This window comes from Vigna umbellata, chromosome 2, assembly GCF_029865625.1.
Source record: "Vigna umbellata cultivar VRB3 chromosome 2, Vumbellata_1.0, whole genome shotgun sequence".
Taxonomy (NCBI): domain Eukaryota; kingdom Viridiplantae; phylum Streptophyta; class Magnoliopsida; order Fabales; family Fabaceae; genus Vigna; species Vigna umbellata.
Window position 1 is genome coordinate 24,611,583 of NC_142166.1, and position 15,720 is coordinate 24,627,302.

The 15,720-nt window shown below is 33.8% G+C and overlaps 1 protein-coding gene across 2 annotated transcripts; it reads right to left on the reverse strand.

Annotated features, from left to right (window-relative positions):
* Positions 1–612: 612 nt before the first annotated feature.
* On the reverse strand, positions 613–14,302 carry LOC124828089 (uncharacterized). Of its 2 annotated transcripts, XM_047301310.2 has the most exons (11): positions 13,900–14,299; positions 13,045–13,160; positions 12,263–12,339; positions 11,467–11,546; positions 11,188–11,248; positions 3,941–4,008; positions 3,773–3,854; positions 2,110–2,193; positions 1,909–1,986; positions 1,441–1,560; positions 613–919 (listed from the first exon to the last, which is right to left on the reverse strand). In XM_047301310.2, the coding sequence occupies exons 2-11, from the start codon at positions 13,136–13,138 to the stop codon at positions 734–736; spliced, it is 930 nt and encodes a 309-aa protein (XP_047157266.2). In that variant the 5' UTR covers positions 13,139–13,160; positions 13,900–14,299; the 3' UTR covers positions 613–733. The 2 variants fall into 2 exon arrangements, with proteins under 2 accessions (XP_047157266.2, XP_087962605.1); XM_088106479.1 differs by lacking the exon at positions 1,441–1,560 and having other exon boundaries at positions 13,900–14,302.
* Between the last annotated feature and the right edge of the window lie 1,418 nt (positions 14,303–15,720).

A 15,720-nucleotide genomic window follows, 5' to 3' on the forward strand; every position in this document is an offset into this window, starting at 1 on the left:
ATCACATTGACTGTATTTACTAAATATTGGAACTTAATTAATTAAAAAATAAATATAAAAAACAAAATAAATCAATATACATGTTGATTTGTTAGTGTGGAATTTATTTATATTTTTGCATATTTTGTTCATTGCATTTCAAGTCTTTTTCACTATTCTTGTAGAGATATATCTAGGACTAAAGGTGCGAGCTTGCAATGACTCAACTTATTACATGCTTAATAACTCACCCTCTTATAAACGAATTGTTGAAATACATTTTAATGATAACTCTTCAGCTTCCGTATTAAAGCTTACAAAATGGACATACAAAAAGAAACAAAGACAAGAAACTCAAGTTCTATCATCAGATTAAGAAGACAAACCAGAGTTCAAGACAAACTATTAGGCTCCACCTGTTATGTTCTATAGTTCTAACCAGTGTCTATGTGACACATTTTTAAGTTTTTTTTTTTATTCAGGATAAAATAATTTATGAATATTTATGTGTCATAAAGTTTGATGGGGACCAAGAATAAGTGGGAATCCACCACCACCTAATAATATTTTTGTTTGATTCAAGACATACAACAATGTACAAAATACTAGAGATGTTTTTTGATGAGATATTGGTGATGTTAAATCTAAAACATAAGTTGCATTATTTTCCATGGTTAAACATTCAACACTATATAAATGTTTTTGGCTTTGGATATTCACTTTTGAAACTAATTGTAACTATGGTCGCTCATACTTAATTGTGAGTAGTACTTAGAACTCCAAAGAAAGGGTTTGTCATTGCAGAATTTAAGACAAAACCAGCTGAATTCAGCAGTGCCATGTCAACCTTTTCTTGAGAAAGATGCAAGAAGTCACCAGTTCTCTCAAAACCACATAGCTGAAGAAACTCTACACCTCCATTTAAACTTCCAACTCTATCCTGTTAAAAAAGCATGTATGAAAGAATATACTACATAAAAATGAGTTTAATTTCTATACACTATTGTCAACCAATAAAAAATAACTGAGTATGACCATGGAAATAATTATTATATATAAAAAAATCTTAGCAAACATGAGTTTATGATTAGATGATAGTATAAAATACTTTTTCTTTTTTTAGTAAAGAACCTGTTCCACCAAAATTATATTGACGTCCTCACCTTAATGAGAATGTTGCATTTCTCAAAAGATCACAGTGATTACTAAAATATGAAAATAAAATTTCCAATGACCAATCAGAATGAGTCCAATGCAGGAGAATGGATCTACAAAGTTCATGATCACTGAGTGAAGGACTTGGCTATGTCTCAGATATGTTCTGCATGAATCTTCAAGACTGTATCTAGTATACCCTGAATCTTTAACTTTTCTAGGTAAAATTGTTTGATGAAACACGATGAACCTTACACTCCCAAAAAAAAATGTTTTGTTTAGAAAAAAATATGTCTTGATAATTACCAGGAATAATGGATTATTCAGTCGTATTTTCCTGTACTTTTCCTCCTTGGGATTCTTGGCAACATTTCCAACATAGATTAGTAGTGTTTGAAAGGCTCTTCTGACTCTTGCATCCTCACCCTAAAAAAATTTTTAGAATTGATAAAATAAAGACAGAAAAAGTACAAGCTCTTGATAGCAAGTATCATCTCTATCAAAAAATTAAGGTGATCATTCTAATCTATATCAGAAAATTAAGGTGGTCAGTCTCATCTATGTCAGAAAATTTAGGTGGTCATTCTCATCTATATCAGAAAATTAAGGTCATTCTAATTTTGGAAAGGAAATACAATACTTCCTGTCATTATTTTGAGTGATGTTTTTGAATGTCATGATAAAGTGCAAGAGTTATAGAATGAGCCCGTAATTACATTTTCAGATCAAAGATTAGTAAAATGTTTCATGGGAAAGAAGATATCAGTGTGTCACCTGATGGTTACGCTTCAGATTCCTCAGACATTCTCTTAACTGCTCAGTTTTTGTAGTTGTATAAACTGGATTTAACTTCTGCAATTTGAATTAAAGTCAAAATTATTGATAATTTTTGCTCCACAACAACAAGCTGAAAAGAGTTGCTAAAAAACAAGGAACTAGGCAATCATTGTATAATAAAATAGATCGTAACCATACCTTTTCCTTTTGTAGTTTAGTAGCAGATGATTTGATGGTTCCTTGGCCTTCTAAAGGCAATCCTTGTTTAAATTTTCTATTTAACTGTAAAGTTATACAAATATAGAGCCATTTTAGCATTCACAAATGCCGAGATGTATTTAGAAGAAAATTAGACTGCAACACTTTTCTACTGAACATGGTACTTTCTATTTGAGGATGAACCACCCTTTATTACGAAATTCCTTTATGCCAAAATGTTAAAAAATGGAAGTTTATCATATTATGATGTGTATCATGTAAAATGTATTCAAAACACTACATCCACTTCTTCACATGCTTTGATGAATACTTAACTAAGAAAAACATCAAGCAAATTGAAAGCAGTTCTATCCAACATGCTTACATCTATGAGTGAAAAATGTGTTCAAATCCACTAAAAAACTACATTAAAATACTACTTCTGAGTTGACTAAGTTGCAAACACAACAACTGCAACCCTTGAACTGAAAAGCTGCACATTTCTTCCTTGAACAATTTTCAACAGGTCAAGTTTTTTGCATCATTACTGACATTTTCTTCTCCCTCGTTTCTCATAAGTCCTTACACAAACTATTCCTTGATTGTGTATTTATAAATTACTGGAACTTGGAAAATTTATGATAGGAAACTAATTGTAACTAATTGTCAAAACAGAAATTTGGACAAATTCAACCAATTTCTTTGTCGAAAGATAGTCTCTTCAAAAGTTGTTTGATAAAACAACAAAAGTCTTATCCCATTAGCTGATGTTCAGTATAAACCCTAAACAAAAAAATAAATTGTTGAGTTTGAGCTACATATCTTTCTGTTATATTCATTATAAACCACTAAACTGCTACGTTTCTGTCATTAAGGAAAATCTATTTCTGAAAACTGGTTGTCAGTTCCTCAAAAGCGTTAAAAACCATTTTCTTAAAATGGATGACACCTTGTTTCTGTTTCTCTTCTTGGGTTGTACTTGTTGTTAAATCAACAAAATATACTTTTACACAAGGACGTCTGATAGGTTTCTGAATTGGAAACCTATCTGATTCGCACAATCACACACTAAACAAACAGTAAAACAGTATGAACTGTATAATTTTGTATAACTGCACAACCAACAACCACCAAGAGAACCAAGTTCTCTCTCCACAGGATAGGAATAATCCTGTCTATACACGTATACAATTCAAAAGGTGCCTATTACTTAGATACATAGGAGCTTTATTTCCCGCCCAAACTATGTTACAGTTATAACTTCCTAACGCCTCTCCCCCTCTTTATTCTTTTTTCTCTTCCTTTCATAAACTCTCCATACTCTATCAACATCATATTTCAATTGAATGTATTGTCAAAAAATGATAGCAAAAGAGACAAAAAAGATTTACTTATTTGTCCATGTGTTATTGATTGTGTAGTTTATAGGAATTTATATAATACAATCTCCCTAAAATCAATGCAAATATAAGGTACTACAGTTCAACTTGTGTCTGTTAACTAACATGATGGAAAGGAATTTTAGCCTCCACATATTGATATAGTGGCATTCTGGGACTGCAGTAGAGACTATATTGATATGTGAAAATGAAATTGTCAACCGCAACATAGTTTATCAAAATAGATCACCCCTGGAGATATTATTAGAAAAGTAACTTTATACCTTATCCTGCTCTAGTTTCTGTAGAACTTTCTCTCTAGCTCTTTTCTCTTCTTCTTTTTCCGCTTTTCTCAGGGATAAATTCCTTATTATAGGATAGGACAACGTAAGTTGGAACAAATAATCTCCTTATGGAAAATGAAATGAAGCAACTAATGAACATTAATATACCGTTGTCTTTCATTTTCTTCAGCAACTCGCTTTGCTTCAAGGAGTCTCTTACCTGCTTGAATCCTCTCCTGCATTCAAAGCTATAAAAAGGTTATAAAAGACCTTTATGATTAGGGAAACCAACTTGTTCAGTGGATATAAATTCTTTTAGATACAATTTGCTCACACAATTAAAATAGATGAAAGAATTAACTATTACTTTTGGGCCAAATAGAAAGACTTATGTTAATCTACATTAGAACTTGAATTCTATTGACATAATATACAAAAGTGAGGAATGATTGACTTATTATCAATGGAATTCGCCCTCGTCAATATTTTATTAGGACAGCTTCGTCACATAAATTGTCAAATTTTTATTGAATGTTATGCTAAAACTAGTGAAGAGAAAGATGTCTCTACTTTTAAGTCAAATAAATGTATTAGATGTATTGCTTTTTATGTTAATTAGGGAAACATGTCTCTATTTTAATTATGTTATTTTTATATGTTCATTTGTATTTGGGCTTAACGCAAATTCTTTTTATTATAAATACATTAGAGTATTTTTTACACAAGGGAGATTAATCCTATTGAATATAGTAAAACCTAAATGGGATTAATCTCTCTTGTGTAGAAAATACGAATAAGATACTATATTTATAATAAAGGAAATATGGATTAAGAATAAAATACAAATAAAGAATAATAACAAAGAAACTAAAGATAAAAGATAAAGAGTCAATGATTCCAATCACAATATAATGTCATATATGAATAAAAAACTAGTAAAATGACAAGAACAACTAGAACATCATGGAAACAACAAGAAGGAAAGAATAAGAGAATAGGTGTGAACTAGAAACGAAACAAGATTAGAACATGAATTAAAGAACAAAAACTGAATCACCACTTGACTACTAAATATCAAGTTAAGAGTCTTGGAACTTCAATCTCAAAAGACTTTTAAAATGCTCTGAAGCATTTATATATCAAAAGTGAATTAAAAAAAGAGAGGGAATGTATATAGCCATTCAAGGTTTCCATGGTTGAAGTTTACAATAGTAAAAAAGAGGAAAATTTAAAAAACTCAAATTCAAATTTGAAAATCCTAGATCAAGATCAAATGTCAAGATTAATCCCATGTGTTCCAAACTTGTATCGCATTGGCCTTGCCTCTCCTTGAATGAGATAGAACATTATTATAAGTTTTGGGGCATGAATTGGGCTTGAATTGTTATCACATGCTTATTGCTTCTCTTGCACTCCTTGACCGAAATTGGTAGACTCTTTTTATCTTGATTGAAATGCAAAATAAGGCCAAATTAACCTAGACAACAAAAACTATTTGCACCTAAAAATTATAAGAAAAAGTTAATCCTAAGAATTACAAGTCCAAGAAATACAAAAGATTTGGTGGGCAAGAGCATCTATCATTGTCATGTTTCTAGTTAATCTTCCAGGATTGATGTTTTCTTGCTCATTTTCTTCTTCCTTATTCACGCAAACTCATTATTCTCATAAGGTTTTGATTTTTTCTAAGGTTATGATCCAATCCTCCTCACATGGTCGAGATTTATAGACTAGAAGAATACTTGTGCCAACAAAAATGCCTTTACTTCCTAAAATGTTATGCAAGGAGGAGAGGGCTGTTCACTATTAAGAAACTCTAATGTAACTAGTTTTCTTGGTAAGCTAAAGGTTAGTTTAAAGCTCACCTATGGGAAAATCCTATTTAAGAATAATGTTTTCCATGTGCATAATATCTGTTACAATTTGATGTTTTTATTTCAGCAAAGTATGTGTAAAAGATTTGAATGTGATAAAGTTATACTGTCTATATGTGGGGGTAGTAGTACGTGAATGTTATATAGAGTAATGCTAATTTTTCTATCAAAGTTTTTGAAAGGAAGTATCGCTAGCATTATTCATGCTATATGTGGGTATTATAGTGGTGGTTACCTTTTGTTGAATGCTTTAGGAACTGAAAGAAAACTATAGTGTAAAAGGTGAGTGTGTCTACTCAATAAATTTATAGCTCGTGAGTGGTAGGCTTGGTGATAGTCCTCAATTGATAAATTCATCTTAGTGTTGATGTGAGATGCCTCTATGAGATCCTAAGTAAACTCTCTAAAGGTCAAAAGAAGTCTTAAGCTCATTGTATGCTTTAGTGATGGCGCAAAATTCTTAAATACAACCTATTGCATGTCTCAATCAATACAAGCCTACACATCTATAAATTTTGTAGCAACAATCACAAATTGGAAAGAACTCATGCTGAGAAAATTATTTCATTTGTCTGTATTCGTTTGGAAAGAGCACAACTTGATGGCACATGTATATCATATCATGTATGGCTTTCGAAACAAATGATGTTTCAAGTTAAATAAATGTTATACTTCTATATATATTTGATGGGTCTTTCAAGGGGATTTACCCAAATGATTCAACAACAATGAGACATGAGTCATAACCGACATAAAGGATTAACACCTTGTGCTCAACTTTTTTATATTTATCCATTGTGGAACTTAGACTCATACTTGAATTCCCAATAATCTTCCCCTTAAGGGTGAGTAGACTTATGATAGGATATAATGTGATAGGATATAATGGATGCAGGAGAGAAGAAAACAAATTAGGAATTAGTTGTTAGTTGGTTAGTTGGTTGGGGGGGCTTTATAAGAAGGCAGGGAGGTCTTGTGTCAGGAGTAGCTTTTGATATTCATTGTATTGACTGGAGGTTGTTCCTGTGGAGGGAGAGTGCTCCCTTGAGAGTTGGATGTTGTACATTTGTATTCTAGTTCATCAAAGTAATATACAGTATTGTTTTGTTCTGTATTCTCTGTGTGTGTACAATAATAATCTTCCCCTTAAGGGTGAGTAGACTTATGATAGGATATAATGTGATAGGATATAATGGGTGCAGGAGAGAAGAAAACAAATTAGGAATTAGTTGTTAGTTGGTTGGGGGGCTTTATAAGAAGGCAGGGAGATCTTGGTCAGGAGTAGCTTTTGATATTCATTGTATTGACCGGAGGTTGTTCCTATGGAGGGAGAGTGCTCCCTTGAGAGTTGGATGTTGTACATTTGTATTGGTTCATCAAAGTAATATACAATATTGTTTTGTTTAGTATTCTGTGTGTGTGTTGTTTTGAGTGATAGATAGATTTCCTGATCAAAGAAGTCTATCAAATTGGTCCGACCTGCCGGGTCATTGGGAGATGAGCATGATAGAAGGAAGAATGAGGGCTCTGGAGGGAAGGACGGATGGAAGAATGAATGCTTTGGAAGGAAACAACTATCAGTGTAGAGGACGGGGTTGACCAAGACCAAGAGGGGGATGTTGTTACCATTACATCAGGGAGTAGAGTGTCAAAAGTTGTTGTTTTGAGTGTTGATTGTTTTACAAGAATTAGAGGGCAAGATAGAAGAGAAGAAAATACATGTGAAGGGGAAGACAAAGACGTAAACTGTGATGGAGACATTGTTGGTGTGGTTGTTGGGATAGATGCAAAAGTTATTGTTTTTAGTGGAGATAGTGTCGTAGGTGTGTGTGTCAAAACAGTGAAGGGGGAAGAATTGTTGAAGCCTGAGGTTAAAACAGTGGTGTCTGGGAGTGACCCAGCTGTGGTTTGGGTGTCCATGGGTGCATCCACTAGGGCTGTTACAAATTCATATCCTGAAATTACTGATGTTATAACACCTGCAGATCTAGCTTCTAGCAATGGCCACAAAGGAATTTCCAAGTTTCTTGTAGAATCTTTATTAACTAAACATCTTATATTACTCACAAGGGTGGAAGGTAAAAAGGGTAGGAAAGCAGTGCAAACAGTTTAAGAGCGAATTGCGATACTTGTGCTTTACAATGTAAGAGGTCACCATGTCAGAAAGCAGTATAGAACAATCATATGGTCCATGTGAATCTTGGAAAAGAAGTAGTTCTTATTAATGGAACAGAAGAAGTCAACAATTCTCTCATATGGTCCACCACCCAAGCCTCTATACTTGAATTTACAAGCAGTAGCCAGTGGGTTCCCTTCATATGATAACACACTGATGAAGATGAGCCATGAGATCAAGTTTCACGATTCCAACCTTGAGGACAAGGTTGTTTTGAAACAGGGTGTAATGATAGGATATAATGTGATAGGATATAATGGGTTCAGGAGAGAACGAAACAAATTAGGAATTAGTTGTTAGTTGGTTGGGAGGCCTTTATAAGAAGGTAGAGAGTTCTTGTGTCAGGGGTAGCTTTTGATATTCATTGTATTGAGAAGATGTTGTTCCTGTGGAGGGAGAGTGCTCCCTTGAGAGTTGGATGTTGTATACATTTATATTCTGGTTCATTAGAGTAATATACTGATAGGATATAGGGTGATAGGTGATAATGGGTTTAGGATAGAAGGAAGAGAAACTTTATAAATAGGGAGTGGGTTCTGTATAGGGGAGCATCGAATATACTTTGTGTAAAGTCAGGCGTTTTAGCTTGTAGAGAGGGGTTATGCCCTCAGCCAGGGAGGTTATGCTCCCAACTCATTCTTGTAAAAAGGTCTTTTTTACTCTGAATAATACAAAAAACCCATTCTTTCTTTCTGTCTACATCTTTTGATTGTGTTCTTGTTAGGTTCCAAACCCAGGAACCTAACAAATTGGTCCGACCTGCTGGATACGCTTGGGAGGGGACTGCCAGATCGAGACGCCGCCAAAATCGTGTGAGGGTGAAGGAAATTGCGGTTGATAGAATGAAGGCGCATATAAGGGATCTGCGATCAGATTATGCAGCAATATGCCAAGATTATGCTGTAATACGCTAAGATTATACTGCAATACGCCAAGATTTGCAAGAAATCATAAGGATGTTGGGTGGTCGAGGCCACAACCAGGACGACAAACATTGGGACCGGCAAAAGGAAGAGGAAGGGGAGAGAGGGGATGAACGCCATGAAGTGCAACCCAGCGGGGAGAGGAGAGTAGACTTAGCCGTTTTTGAAGGGTTTGATGCGATGGGGTGCATCGCTAGGGCAGAGATTGTTTTTGAGACACAGGGGGTGAAGGAGGAAGAAAAGGTGCGTCGGGAATCCATTAGCATGGAGGGAAGCGCGGGCTATTGGTTTAGAGCTTGGAAGTTGAAAGCCAAAAATCGTTCTTGGGAAGGTCTGAAGGGGGCAATGGTGGTGCAATTTGGAGAACGGAACGGGGGTTACTAGCTTTGAAAGGGCGGCAGCCAGTAAACAGTCGAGAACCATCAAAGAATACGTCCCAGCATTGAGCATGAGACAACTGCCGGAACCGAACGGTCGAGGACTGCTGGATCCGAACAGGAAAGGACGGCCAGAACCTAACGGAAGAGGACTGCCCGAGCCGAACGTGAGAGGACAGTCGACACCGAACAGGCTAGGACTACAGGATGCGGAGGGGAGAGGACAGCAGGAACCGAACGGTTCAGCAATACAGGCTAGGAAATTGAGAGGACTGCATGAACCGAACGGTATGGGCGGACTGAACGGTACGGTCGGACTGAATGGTATGGTCGGACTGAATGGTATCGGCGGACCGAACGATATGGGCGGACTGAACGATATGGGCAGAGCGAATGGCAGAGAACCACCGAATCCGAATGTGAAGGAACGGTCGGAACCAAACGGTATTACAGTTACATTCAGTGGCCGAACGGTCTTACAATCCAAATGGTCTCCCAGTAAACTGCCGAACGGTCTTACAATTAGAATGAAGGTTGGGGAGGGAAAGGTGGATGGAAGAATCAATGCCGGGGAGAGAAGGGGGAGAGAACTTTTTGAAGCTTTGAAAGACATCGAAGACCATTGCCTCAGGGCTTGTGATTATGGAAAAGAGGTGACCAGAGTGCTGAAAGCTAATAAAATCCAAGAAGAATGGAAGTCAATGAAGGAGAAATTGCCACCACCCAAGCCTCCGGACCTGAATTGGAGGGCAGCATCCAGGGGGTTCCCTTCATATGGTAACAGGTTGATGAAGAGAAGCCATGAGATCGAGTTTTCCGGTTCCAACCTTGAGGACAAGGTTGTTCTGAGGGGGGTGTAATGATTGGATATAGGGTGATAGGTGATAATGGGTTTAGGATAGAAGGAAGAGAAACTTTATAAATAGGGAGTGGGTTCTGTACAGGGGAGCATCGAATATACTTTGTGTAAAGTCAGGCGTTTTAGCTTGTAGAGAGGGTTTATGCCCTCAGCCAGGGAGGTTATGCTCCCAACTCATTCTTGTAAAAAGGTCTTTTTTACTGTGAATAATACAGAAAACCCATTCTTTCTTTCTGTCTCCATCTTTTGATTGTGTTCTTGTTAGGTTCCAAACCCAGGAACCTAACATATACAGTATTGTTTTGTCCAGTATTCTATGTGTGTGTGCTGTTTTGAGGGATGGATAGATTTCCTAACCAAAGAAGTCTATCAACTTACCTAAAATTCCTGTCATGAAGACTTTCAATACAAGGAATCCCCACATCTAGGATTTTTCACCTATATTGTACTCGCCTGAGACGATCACCAAGATAAATTGTCACATTGATGGGTTTTTCAAGGGGATTTATCACAATGATTCAACAAAAATGAGACACGAGCCCAAACCCGCATAAGGAATTGACATCACCTTCAACTCAAAACCTTAAAATAATGAATTTATGAGTCTTCTTCCTTATAAGTTGCTTAATTTTCTCATATCTACCCAATGTGGGACTTCAACTCACTTAAATTCCCAACAATATTTCACATTTTTATGAGAAATTAAGCATCTTAAGAAAGGGACTCTAAAAGCTTCATGGATTTCTTTGAGAAAAACTGCAGTAAAATGGTATTTTGGTAAAAAGAAGGTTTAATGTTTGGTGAAGATGTAGTAAGAAAGGGAGGTAAAGGGTAGCACACATAGGAATGTTCATGATTTTATGTTTGGAAAAAATATCTATATATGTGGGAAGAATAAGAAGTGTAGGTAGGCAATAATTAGGAGGAAACTGAGTGTTTTTTTGGTTAGAGGTGCAGTGCATCTGCTGAATTATATTTATCTTTTAGTTTATGCAATTATCTGCTCTTGTAAGGAATTAATCTACATTGTATATATCAGTAAAAATCAGTTTCTACCATATAATTTGTTGCATAATTCAGGACACTGGCAATTGCACCATTTAATTTACATATATTTTTCTTATTTTCAATTTCTGTCCACTGCAATGTAAGGGGTACAAAGCAAAAAGCTAGAAATAAGCAGCTACTGTAGTTGAAAAAGTATACCTTCTCCCTTTCTCTCTCCAATCTTTTCTCTTCCTGCTCTATCCTCTTACGTTCTTGTTCCCTGCAACACCGAAATATTAGTAGAAAAAGGAAGCAGCCAGAAGAAAGAGAAATATTTACTGGAATCTTCAAATTAAAGCATCATATGAAATAATTGTTATCTTTAGTTCCAACATTTGTTAGACAATTTCAATATGTAAAAAAAAAAACAACTGCTCGCATAATACAAAGAACACAATTTAACAACTTCTATGAAAATAGTGCGCAAGATCATAAAACCTTAAACTTTGTGCTTTGATTCTGATTTCTTCTGAGATGGGGAAGGACTCAGATGACTCTACCTCAACATCTACATCTACCTTTAGAAATGTAAACAACTGAATAAAGTTAAACCATGCTTTTAAATTGCAACCCCAATCACAATTATGATTGTCATGAATATCTCCACAGCAATATAAAGCAACATAATCACAATATTGTGGTGTCAACACATGTTTCAACCATTCAAACCACAATATTGCAGTTACAATTGTGAATGCAAATTCTGTGAGGTTAATAATCAATCCTTGACTTGGAAAGCTAATCTGGATGAAACTAGGACATTGCAGAAATCTAGATGAAGCTGGGTTAACAAGTAACTTCTGTCACTCCCAGATCATCAACTTGAGTACAACTTTAATTTAAAAACCAAGGTATAGGTATGTGCTTGTTAGGAACATAACACTCGCATCTTCTTTCCCTGAATGATGCCACACCCTAACCATTTATTATATTAGGAGCATGAGGCCAATATGCATCTGATGAAAAATTAAAAGCTAAATTAAGTTTTTAGCTTCTGAAAATTTACATGAATCTAATGTGATTTCCTAATTTTATAAAAAAAAAAACAGTTTTGGTCAGTCAAATTCAGTATTTAAGGATAAGAATAATTTTTTTTTAATTTGTAGACCCAGAATAACTATTTTGAATTTAAGAAACCCAACCCGAAGTCATTCCAAATTATAGAGACAAAAATTGTCATTAAGCCACAATTAAATAATGAATAGTCCCAAAGAAAAAAGGGTGTATGATTCACCAATGGCATCTCATCAATATCAATGTCATTCTCATGATCAACTATCCAATTTATAGCATCCTCTAAGCTGGTATTACCTGGTAAACCAAAACATCTGTATCAGACAAAATATACGCATGAATGGAAAAATATCAAATCCTCAAGAACTTAAGTGAACCATAATACACAACTTTTCTATGATAGAAATAATGTTACCAAACTGTGTTGCTTTGGAGTAATTACATGGTAAAACTGTTCAGTGTGTACAATACATGTGAATATTTGAACTTTGAATTCAAAACTAAAATCTAACTTGAGCCACATTCTTGAATCTGCTGACTTAATTTTTCTCCTTTACAGTTTATCATTGTGTAGCAAAAAATTCATACAGACAAATGCATTGAACAGAATTGTCTGTATACATGTGCTTTGGAGTTCATATTATTTCAGTTTCCTTAATTGCAAATTTGCAACTGTTTGACACAGTCCAAGGTCAGGATTTAAAAAGCACTAAGTCATGTCACACAAAATTTACAGAAAACTTTGTCATCTTCAGTCAAAGCATTAATTTTTTTTTTCTTGGAAGAGCAAGCCTCGAGTGAATTTACACGGTACACTGTTGTACATCAGTTTCAATAAAGTTTTATATTGATGAAGTTCGGGTATCCCTTCAAACATTTGCCTCTAAGTAAGGAATAAAATAACCTGTAGAATAATACTAAGTAACTTCTAGCACATTAAAGTTAAACACGACACATCATTTTCAATCTACATATCTTAACTTATATAGTGAATCAACATACCAGAACAATGAAGTGCTCTGGTTGCCCGTGCCTTTGGAAATCCCATTACCTCAAGGTCTTCAAGCAGCTTTTCGTTCACTTTTGGAACAAACATTTTTATAAAATAAGATGATGGACTGCAAAGAAAAAAAAAAGTCATTCCTAGTAAAATCTAATGGTGCTTAGTGTGTTTCTTATACTCACTAAGACTTCAAGATTATGAGTAACAATGTGCTGAATAAGAACTAAACACCATCACTTCTAAACAGATAAAGAAAATGAAAACCACCCTCAACCAACACAAATTCCTGGATGCATGGTTTTAATTTGTGATTCTTGTCGTGGCTGCCATGTGATTAATATTCTACATCACAGTGGACGAATGTGATATTCAATTGCAATTATAATTTCATAGGATTGCAAAGACATTCAAAACCATGAATCTGTTAGGACAAACTTCTATGAACATTTCTTGAACAGAAAAATAAATAAATCAGATTTTGAGTAGTTATGTAAGAAAATTTCTACAAACTAACTTAAGCACAATGTAGATTTCGTATCAGTTTTATTCTTGATTTTCTCTTTTAGATGTCTTTATGAATAGGTTTTTCCAAACAAACATTATGTTTTGACAGACTAACAGATTTGTAGAACCACAATAGAGCACCAAAAAATCCCCATTAAGCCATCCGACTTATCAGAAAACAAAAATTCAATGAATATTATTTTCAGTGAACTACACGTACGAAAGAAAATTGGTGAATAGAAGGAGGATTAAAAATCACGGGGAAAATCTTGCAAACTGAACTCTGACTTGTGACATTAAGCAATATTTAAATGAAAAAAAAAAGCATTAAAGTTTGAGTCTTGAAATACCGTTTTCAAAAGGGTGTTTGGTGATGATGAGAAGGCAATTGAGAAAGCCCTGAAATGGTATAAATCTGCTCACAACTCTTCCAGTAATTTCAGTAAGTTCAGGCAAAACCCACCAACCAAGCAACTAAACAATTGAAATGCAATGGAAGAAGATTCTTGAACTCCAGAACTGGAGGAATGTGAAAAACCTGAAACCAAATTCTGTTTGTTTCTTTTGCCATCAACATTCTCATTCTGATTCTTTTTCCTTTTGGTTTTCTTGTTTTCTGGGAAAAGAACTTTGTGTCGTGCATTGTGTTGAAGCACCCCTTTATGGAGTTAACTAGAAAGTCTAGAATAAACTTTCAAACTTCTTGGAGCTGACCGTTTACTTGCAAGAAGCTCTGATCTCTGCAGTGGTGGATTAGGCTGAAGTTAGAATAATTGATTTGGTTATATTTTTTTAGCAGTATTTGGATGCAGATTGAAGAGATTTAATGGGGTAATTAATGAATTTAAAATTTCTTAGGTTGAGTTAAGAGTTTTTGTTAGAAAATTTTGAAAGGAAATTAAAAATTGGTGATTTTTTAGAGTATTTTGATGAATTAAATTAGAAGGAGATTGGGTTTAAAAAGTTAGAACAGTTATTGATCAAGGTAAAACATGAAGTTATTGAATTACCAGTCGAATTAGTGGATGAACCACGTGAATAGGTAATAAGAAAATTATATTTAATAGCTAATATTCGTATTTTTATTATATTAAAACATATATAAATTTTTACTATTATGAGTAAATAATTTAAAACAGAAAAATAATATAATTTAAAATGTATATAATTTTGCAAAAATAGTATTCTAAATTAGCATTAGTTTAAGATTGATTTAAAATTTGATTTTTATTGAAAAATATTTTTATTGTTATCCCTTAATACAAAAATTAGATACTTCATATGAAAATAATCTATGGCATGAGAAATACATTCTGTTTAGATTATTATATTAAAATGTCATATTATATTAAAATGTAAATTTTAAGTATACCTTTTAACTTTATAAAATTATATTTGTGTATACAATATCAATACGTTTAAGATAATCACTTCTCTACTTTATTACATTATTGATTTTCTATATAGGAGGACTTTGAATTCTTTTAAATATTTTTTCAACACAATATAATTTAGTTATGTCTCTCTCTCTTGATGTACCTTTTCTGTATTACGATATCACACAATCAAAACTTATTTTAATAAAGTTTATTATGTATTAAATCTCAAAAAATTTCCTATTGGATCGGTACAGAATATAAAATTTATATTCTAGTTATATATTATAATTTAGTTAAATATCAATATTTATAAGGTTCTACTAATTTAAAAAAAAATACTTCAAATTTATTATAATGAAGAGTCTAGAAAATCGTGGTTTAGATTGATAATGTGTTTAGAACGGTGAGATCAATTACTTTCATAATAAAAATTTAAAATATACATAGAATTTTAGATCAATTAATTTTATAATAAAAAATTAAAATATAAATAGAATTTTTATAAGAGAGTTTAATTATTTTGAAAACATATTATTTTTCTAAATTTTTTTCTTTTAAATTTCTTTCTCTGCTCTTTATATTTTTTTATTGTTTGTTCATCTTTCTGAAGATCGGAAACTGCCAAGATGATCATTGAGATGAGTTCTCCACTTTTGTCTAATCAGTTTCTTCAATAGAGTAAGTTGTTATTTGTCCTTTTCTTAGTTTGTTTGTTCTTTCCTCGCATGTGATCTGTTTTGGCTCGCATGTAATATTTGAGTTTTTCTTGGTAATCTCTGTTGATTAGTGGTC

Bases quoted from the DNA above. Each gene is read 5' to 3' on its own strand.
- LOC124828089 (XM_047301310.2), bottom strand. From the start codon at position 13,138: ATGTTTGTTCCAAAAGTGAACGAAAAGCTGCTTGAAGACCTTGAGGTA. The intron at 4,009-11,187 runs GTATACTTTTTC...CTTTGAATGCAG, and splicing joins TGGAGAGAGAAAGGGAGAAG to GAGAGGATTCAAGCAGGTAA. The intron at 1,987-2,109 runs GTATGGTTACGA...TTCAAATTGCAG, and splicing joins CTAAACTACAAAAGGAAAAG to AAGTTAAATCCAGTTTATAC.